The sequence below is a fragment of the Dipodomys spectabilis genome, unplaced genomic scaffold (genome assembly GCF_019054845.1).
Source record: "Dipodomys spectabilis isolate Male_0828 unplaced genomic scaffold, ASM1905484v1 ptg000032l, whole genome shotgun sequence".
Lineage (NCBI taxonomy): Eukaryota > Metazoa > Chordata > Mammalia > Rodentia > Heteromyidae > Dipodomys > Dipodomys spectabilis.
In genome coordinates, this window is record NW_024870709.1 from 22,980,518 (window position 1) to 22,989,813 (window position 9,296).

The 9,296-nt window shown below is 32.7% G+C and overlaps 2 protein-coding genes across 2 annotated transcripts; both read left to right on the forward strand.

The window, feature by feature from the left end:
- The first annotated feature begins 402 nt into the window (after positions 1-402).
- Positions 403-1,344, forward strand: LOC122105510 (olfactory receptor 5K1-like). Its single transcript, XM_042676750.1, has one exon. It carries the CDS (start codon positions 403-405, stop codon positions 1,342-1,344), a length of 942 nt encoding a protein of 313 aa, XP_042532684.1.
- Positions 1,345-7,996: 6,652 nt separating this feature from the next.
- LOC122105511 (olfactory receptor 5K3-like) lies at positions 7,997-8,944 on the forward strand. Its single transcript, XM_042676751.1, has one exon. It carries the CDS (start codon positions 7,997-7,999, stop codon positions 8,942-8,944), a length of 948 nt encoding a protein of 315 aa, XP_042532685.1.
- The last annotated feature ends 352 nt before the right edge of the window (positions 8,945-9,296 follow it).

Below are 9,296 nucleotides of genomic sequence, written 5' to 3' on the forward strand. Positions count from 1 at the left end.
CTGGGTTTAAATTTGTTCTAAAAATCTTTCCAAAACTGACAGTGAAATAAATTGAGAAGAGTGAGCCTCTTATCTGTCTATAAATGTATAAGAATACATTCCTACTTTAAGCAGTGTCTTTGTATCTTTGGAATATCTTTGTAATTTCAGCAGTGATGGCTAGAGTTCATTGGTAATTACACTAAAAGAAGAAATGTCCAGGAAGTACAGAAAGCTATATTCCATGAAACGCAGGAGATGCTTGAAAATTTAATTTTATTGTCAAAGTGATGTATACAGGGGTTACAGTTTCATATGTAAGATAATGAGCACATTTCTTGTCGAACACTGTTACCCATTTCCCTCTCCCCGCGCCTTCCCCCACTTACCTCTCTGAACTCTTATCTCACAGAAGAGCTAAGGATGACTGAGAACAACAACTTTTCCACAACTGAGTTCATCCTCATAGGATTCACAGACCATCCGGAGCTGAAGGTCCTCCTGTTTGTGGTGTTCTTTGCCATCTACCTGGTTACCATAGTGGGGAATCTTGGTTTGGTGGCCTTGATTTACATGGAACGCCGTCTTCACACACCAATGTACATCTTTCTGGGAAACCTGGCTCTCATGGATTCCTGCTGCTCCACTGCCATTACTCCAAAGATGTTAGAGAACTTCTTTTCTGCAGACAGAATGATATCTCTCCATGAATGCATGACACAGTTTTATTTTCTCTGTTTTGCTGAAACTGCAGACTGCTTTCTTCTGGCAGCAATGGCCTATGATCGCTATGTGGCCATTTGCAGCCCACTGCAACACCACACTAGAATGTCTAAGAAACTCTGCATTCAAATGACCACAGGAATCTACCTAATTGGAAACCTACATTCCATTGTTCATGTAGGGTTATTGTTTCGGTTAACTTTCTGTGGGCCTAATCAAATCAATCACTTTTTTTGTGACATTCTTCCCTTATACAAACTCTCCTGTGTTGATCCTTACATTAACGATTTGATTAGACTTCTTTTGGCAGGGTTAATTCAAATCGTTACTATTACAGTACTCGTAGTATCATATTTCTGTATTCTTTTCACTATATTCACAATGAAATCCAAGGGGGGAAGAAGCAAAGCCTTATCTACCTGCTCCTCCCACTTCCTCTCTGTGTCAATGTTCTATGGCTCTCTGCTCTTTGTGTATATTCAGCCACATTCAGTTAATGAAGGAGATAAAGACAAAGCTGGTGCGGTGTTTTATACTCTAATAATTCCTCTGTTAAATCCTTTCATTTATAGTCTTAGAAATAAAGAAGTAATCAATGTTATAATAAGAATAATTAACAATAGAACATTTTTCACATTCTGAAAATGTCAATGGAAAAGTGATTTTAGTTTGAAATTACTGTTGCCTAAAGTGACTTAGACAGAGGAAGTAGAATATTTGTAATCAAATATTAACTTTTTAAAGTATGATGACCTTTGAGACTAATTAGTTCTAAAAGAAGAGATTTTGCTCTACTGTACTTGAAAATTGTAGGTACTAAAACATACGTGCAGTAAAATAAGGGTTATTTTCAGATACAATTTTTGTAAATAGTCTTCAAATCCAGGGTTTGAATATATAAGCTTGTATATAGAAATTTCTATATTTATATATATAGCTCACAAATTTCTCATCATTGAAGCATAATAGAAATTTTCAATATTAATCTAGGATTAAGCTACACTATGCATTGTAACTGAATTGTATGTCCCAACTGGATGTACATCTTGACTTTACAACATGGAGGGGGCGGTTTAAAAGAAGTATTTATTACGTTGTCTCACTATCTCTGAAAGTTATGGTGACTGAATGGGAAATCTCTCACAGACTATTTTCACATAGCCTTCTGAAGAAAACTCAATCTGGAAGCAGACACATCACTCATACAAGGACAAAAATGAGGAAAACACACACACACACACACTCAAAATGGCTATAATGAACCCTCCTGTCTCATGAAATAATCAAGAGATCTTACCATATATGCTTGCTTTGCAAAAATGTTATATATGTGACTGATAAATACTAACTGCTATATAGTTGCCTCTTGCCTATTTCTTACATATCTGTTCCTTTATTCTTTAATACTCATATGTCCACTAATTTGATTTTGAAAGACCATTCCATTTCACTACTTATCAAAACTATTTTCTACGTATTTTATCATATCTATAAACAAACTTATGATTTGCTTTGTAAGTTTCCAACTGAGACTACAGATGGAGCTCAAAAACATGGTTCTAAATGTCATACCATAAAATACTTTGTAAAAACATAGAAACTCATGATGAAGTAGAAAAGACATATGGCAGAGATTCCAGGGAAATGTGGATCAATTACATTTTTGACTGGTATTAATTCAAAACGATGTTAATACTTTAGGAAAGCTAGAAAATCAGATCATTACTACACACACCCATTTGCTTAAACAAGATTACAAGCTGTCATAGAGTTGATAACCTCATGACAATTTAAAAATAACTATTCCAACAAATATTTCAGCAAGCACAGGCATTTTCATACATAATCATGATAACATTATTATTATTATCAAGAACTTTAACATCATCTAATTTATACTTTATGCACAAAATTTTCCAATGAAACATAAGATGGTCTCTCTACTGATTTGTTTTTCATCTTAGGCTCAGTTGCCTAATAAAATATTTTGAAAAATGTATAGTTTTCTGAAATCTCCTCATCATTAGATTCAAAAAAAGTTATGCAAATAACAGATATGGTTTAACATAATTAGGAAAATAATAGAGTACAGCCACATGTATCCCAAGAACCCCTAACATCACTACTTCAATGGGCCATCCTAAATTTGATAGCTCATTTAGGCATTATTTACCAAATGTTACAATAAGGAAGACAACTTGATTCCTTATTAATGAACATCTAATGCATATGATGATGCAATCCTGTGTGAATTTTCTATTTCTCAGTTTTTGTTTCATTTTTACCAAGGCTAAATGTGGAATAAATAGAGACTTTTATTAATCAGGCAGCCACTTTGTTACTAAAGATACATCTTCAATTCCTTTTACTATCGTTGCTTTAATAATGCATGACATTTGAATTCAGTGTTAAATCTGAGATAAAAATAATGGGGGTTTTCAATGGCTATCTGGCTAAATTCTGGAAAGAAGAACTACCTACAACCAAGAGGCCTATGACAGAAATTCTTGCTACTTGAGAGAGTAAGGTCTAGAGAATCATGGTTCTAAGCCACCCAAACAGAAAAGTGTGAAACTATATCTCCACAAAACAAAGCTTGCACCTGCTCTTTCATACATAATTATGTGTATAAGTTAATATATTTTGTCTTTTTTAGGGATTTCATAATTTTATGTTATTTTTGTACTACAAAGTGATACAAGCTTATATTATATATTTTGTGCTTTAGTCCTAGAGTTGAGACATTTCCGCAAATAACCCTAGTTACTGTTACTTGCAAATGATATTAGAAAACAGACTTACACAGTAGGTGTGCCCACTTTTCCTGCCATATCTTTGCTTAAAGGAGAGATCTAGAACAGTAGAGTATGTGGTTTTCTCCTGCTTTACATTTCCATAAGAATTTTGTGATTAAAATAGTATTGCTATTTAACTATTATTTTCAACATCCTTTCATTTTCGTTACTTGAAATACACTAATATAAGTGACTTTAAGAATCTTTCATTTCTTTGTGGTACTAATTTCTGCTCCATTTCTTACACTTGCTAGTCAGATGTTCTACCTCTACATCCCTAACTGAACATATTTTTGTTATGCTTGACATTTATATGTTTTCTGTGTGTGTGTTGTGTTGTGTGTGTGTGTGTGTTGTGATATAAAGTGCTGAACTTAGGGCCTTACTATGCTCAACTTTCTTGCTCATGGCTGGTGCTTTTACACTTGAACCTTGCCTACAGCCAGCATTTTGCTAGACAATTGGAGGTGGAGCTTTACTTTTTCCTGGCCTGAATTGTTATTACTGTATGATCCAACAATACCCCACTAGAATATTATTTTTGTTAGGTATTTATTCAAATATTTTGTTCTTTCTAAATTAAATTCTCTATTTTTGTGTTTTGATCATTCTTTACGTGTATTAAATCCTGTTGGGGTTTTTCATTATAGGAAATATGTATGGTCAGTGTTTTCTGATGCTCCATTCTTTATCTCCTTAAGACCACAAAATTTTTGAATTGTTTTTTGTTACAGATGTTTTCTATTTAAACAAACTCAAATTCAGTTGTAACAAACATCAATTTTATTCTTTAGTACATAATTTTTGTTATAAATTATTTTCTTTAACACATTATTCTGATAGCATGTATAAAACTTATGGACTTACAAAAGACCACATACATTTAATGATTATGTGGATCTTGTGTGAACATAAAAGACCAGAGAAAATATTAATTATATATAGTATAGACAAATTATATTTTTACTAAGTACTTTGTAGGACTTGGAAATAAATTGAACCCACATAATAAAGAAGCAAATAAATCTGACTGAACCTAACATACCCTCTAGTTTCCTCTATAAATATTAGTATTTTGAATAACCTATATTAACTTGGTCCAATGAACTATCAAACTATTTTGTGATTTTTCCTGGCAATTTTATATTTTATGCACAGAATATGAAGAAATCTGTAAATAATAATAGTAATAGTAATAGTAATAATTGGCTATGTGGTGGTAGCCTTAATCCTAGATTCTAAGAAGGGTAAGGTCTGTGGATCAAACAAGAAACTTCATGACACTCTTATCTTCAATTAACCACCAGGAAAAAAATAAATAAAAGTGCAAGTGGAGCTGTGGAGTGCTAGCGGTAAGCAAAAAAATGCATAAGGACAGCCCCCAGTCCCTGAATTCAAGCCCCAGAATCACTACAACAGTGGATAGGTAGGTAGATAGATAGATAGATAGATAGATAGATAGATAGATAGATAGATAGATAGATAGATAGATAGATAGATAGATAGATAGATAGATAGATAGATAGATAGATAGATAGATAGATAATAAGTATTGATAGTAATAGTAGCAGTGACACATATCATCCAGATGATCTTCCAACCAACTTTAGTGAAAGTTATTGGCATCATACTTCTTGTCTCACAGGGCAGCTTTAATTCCATATGGTTCGAATTATTCAGGAATGCATGTCTCCACAGAAATACACTGATGTCAGAACAGGCAGTTCCCTAAAGGATTTGACAGAACACTCTACCAGGTAAGGGACATGATTACCAACACTGACCTACATTTGGGTCAGTGAGATTTTCATTTCTGCAAACCCAAGTGCATTTGAATATGTTACATATACATACTGAACTTCTGACACCATCGTCAAAGAGCAAACAATGAAGTCTCAAATTTTTCTATTCATGAAATCTAGGTAAGGAATGGACTTTAATACTAGCAACCAAAAGTGTTTCCTTAAATTATTTAACTTTTTTATATTTCTAAATAATAACCCTTTCCTAGCTCTTCTCAAAATTGAGTATTATGTAATGCTACAGTTGATCTGATTTTCTGAATCACAGATAAAATTTCAAATTGTACAAGTAAAATATAAATCTTAGTGTTAAATAATTCAGGCATGTGCATCGAAAGTCATTTCAATTTAGCTGGTTACATATCTGTTTTGTATTTAACATTTTAGAACAAAAAATGTATTACTTTCTTCCTTTGATCTTTTGATTATGGAAATAAAATTTATTTTAACCATAGAATTATGTGATTTCAGAAATGATGAGACAAAGGACATAGGGTGAACCAATGCAACACTGACATTCACAAGACACTATGTTGGAAATGAACTTTACAACTTGGGGAGGAAAGGAGTTTGGAGGGAGGGATAGCAGGAAAAAATAAGGGAGGAGGTAAGAATGTTCAACAAGACTTGTACTCATTTCCTCATTTATGTAGCCGAAACCCCCTATAGGTCACCTTTACAATTAAAGAAAGGAAAAGTTTACTTTCTCATGCAAAAATAAATTTCACATATAACTTTAAAAAGAATTCACTGAGTTGATTATTAAGTCAATATATAGTAACAGATCACATTGTTAATAATATGAAACATTTAAATCAAAATAAAATGGAAATTTTAAATTCTATTATAATGTAATTGCATTTCATTCTCTTTGTTAAGTGTTAAGAACTTACAAATAAAAGCCTGTTTATATTAGCTTTTAGTATTAGAGAAAAATGCAGGGACTGGGAAGGTGGCTTAGTGGTAGAGCGCTTGCCTTGCATGCCTGAGGCCCTAGGTTCGATTTCTCAGCACCACATAAGCAGAAAAAAAAAAGAGAAAAATGCAGATTATGCAATTTTCATAGGAAATATGAAAAGAGAAACGAATAATCAAGATAGGTTTAAAAAAAGCTATCATAATTCCATTAAATGATAGTACTGAAATTTTTCCTTAAAATCTCCCCAAAATAAGTAGTTAATATGTGTGATTCAAATTAAGGAAACTTAACTGACTAAAACAAGGTGGTGAGGAATATAGGATGGGAATTATTTCTGTCTTCTTCCCAAATCATACTATGTTTATTACTATCATTCTGTGTGTGTGTGTGTGTGTGTGTGTGTGTGTGTGTGTGTGTGTTTCAGGGCACTGTGCTTGCTACTTAAGTATTCTATTATTTAGATACATAATTATCTCTCCTCTTAGTATTTTACAGTTTCTGTCTAAGAAGTATGTTTTTAAAAATCTAGGTATTAATACAATTGGGGTGGGAGTAGATAAAGGGAGAGAGGAAGACTAGGTAAATGCAGTCATACTATTCAAGTTATATATGTAAAATGGAACAACAAATATTTGGGCATGAGAGAGATTGGGGAGAATTATGGGAGGTGTTCATAAACTGACATGTTAAATTGAAATCCCTTTGTATACTTACTGAAAGATAATAACAAAAATCCATCAATGAAATGATAAGGAAATGATTAAATACATCTAGCAAAGCAATGTATACTTTATAAAATAAATTATAAATCATTCTTAGCATTAGTCAATGTGTTCTACAACTCAGAAAATAATGTTGATGTGGCCTGGGGCATTTAGATGAAACTTTATTAAGTAGCTCTGTCTACAAGCTATTCTTTATCAATTAAAAATGATTAAGGTCTTTGGGAAAAAAATAATGTCAATGATGAAATGATTGTTTTTGTGAAAATGATTGTTACTATATGTAGGGAAGTCAATGACTAGCAATAATCTAAGATTGTTTTATTATTTTAATTGAATTAATTAACCAGGTACCTTTGATTATAGTATATTAATACTATACTAATTTTAAAATACTAAATATGCATATTTTAACATGTATTAATAGTTTAATTTAACAAGTGTTTATCATGCATTCTAAAAATGATCCCTTATTTGTGGGCTACACAAAAATAGTTTTTTTTAAAAACAAGGAACATATTTCTAAGAAATTGAATTTAAATTTGTCCTTGAAATTTTTTTTTCTTTTCTTTTTTTTTTTTTTTTTTTGTCAGTCGTGAGCCTGAATTCTGGGCCTGGGCACTGTCCCTTGGCTCTTTAGCTCAAGGTTAATGCTCAATCGCTTAAGCCATAGCACCACTTCTGGCTTTTTCTGCTTATGTGGTGCTGAGGAATCAAACGCAGGGCCTCATGCAAAGCAAGCACTCTACCAGTGAGCCACCTTCCTAGCACAAAATCTTTTTTAAAAATGGACAGGGAAATAATTTCAATGTATGAAAATCCAATGTTTCTACTTTAAACTCTTTACTATCTTTGTGTACTTAAACAGTTACAGCTAGAGTTCATTGGTAATTACAATGAGAGAAGAAATGTCCAGGAAGTACAAGAAGATGCGGTAAATGCTTGAAAAAGAAGCTTTCTAGCTGTTATAAAATATACTTTACATGAATGAAAACTTGCATGTGCTTAAATACAATCTTCTGTCTCTTAAATCCTGTCTCAACAGATAAGCAAAGGATGACTGAGGACAACAATTCATTCACAACTGAGTTCATCCTCATAGGATTCACAGATCATCCGGAGCTGAAGGGCCTCCTGTTTGTGGTATTCTTTGCCATCTATCTGGTCACCATGGTGGGGAATCTTGGATTGGTGGCCTTGATTTACATTGAACATCGTCTTCACACACCAATGTACATCTTTCTGGGAAACCTGGCTCTGATGGATGCATGTTGTTCCTGTGCCATTACTCCAAAGATGCTACAGAACTTCTTTTCTGCAGACAGAATGATATCACTCTATGAATGTATGGCACAGTTTTATTTTCTCTGTCTGGCTGAAACTACTGACTGCTTCCTTTTGGCAGCGATGGCCTATGATCGCTATGTGGCCATTTGTAACCCACTGCAGTATCACACCATGATGTCCAAGAAACTCTGCATTCTCATGACCACAGGAGCTTACATAATTGGACACCTACATTCCATTGTTCAAGTAGCATTATTGTTTAGGTTAACTTTCTGTGGGTCGAATCAAATCAATCACTTTTTTTGTGATGTTCTCCCATTATACAGACTCTCCTGTGTTGATCCTTATATCAATGATTTAATGATACTTATCTTGTCCGGGTTTGTTCAAGTGTTTTCAATTACCATCGTTCTAATATCTTATTTCTGTATTCTTTTCACTATATTCACAATGAAGTCCAAAGAGGGAAGAGGCAAAGCCTTATCTACCTGTGCATCCCACTTCCTTTCTGTGTCAATGTTCTATGGCTCTCTTCTTTTTGTGTATATTCGGCCAAATTCATTTAAAGAAGGGGATAAAGATATACCTGTTGCCATTTTTTATACTTTAATAATCCCTTTACTAAATCCTTTTATTTATAGCCTCAGAAACAAAGAAGTAATAAATGTTATCAAAAGAATAATAAAAAATAGAAAATTACGTGCCATTCCAAAGTAAGTATCAAATCTCTTGGAAAAACTGGTTTCTATATAATAATAGTTATTTTCTAAATTGTCATGTACTGAGAAAATAAAACATTCCATTTAACCACCAAAAAATTACCTTATTAAATAATGATGATATTTGAGTCTAATTCTAATAGGAGAGATTTTGCTAAAATGCAGTTGGAAATCTAAGGTACTACTATCCATCAGAGGTGAAATAAAAATTGTTCTTGACTGTTAGAGTATAACTAGTTTTTTTTATAATATCTATGAAATGCTAAGAGCAAAAGTTGATAAATATAAAGGTATTTGGAAAATTTTTCAATGTTAGAACATAATCTTAAAACCTCAGTTACATTAGATGT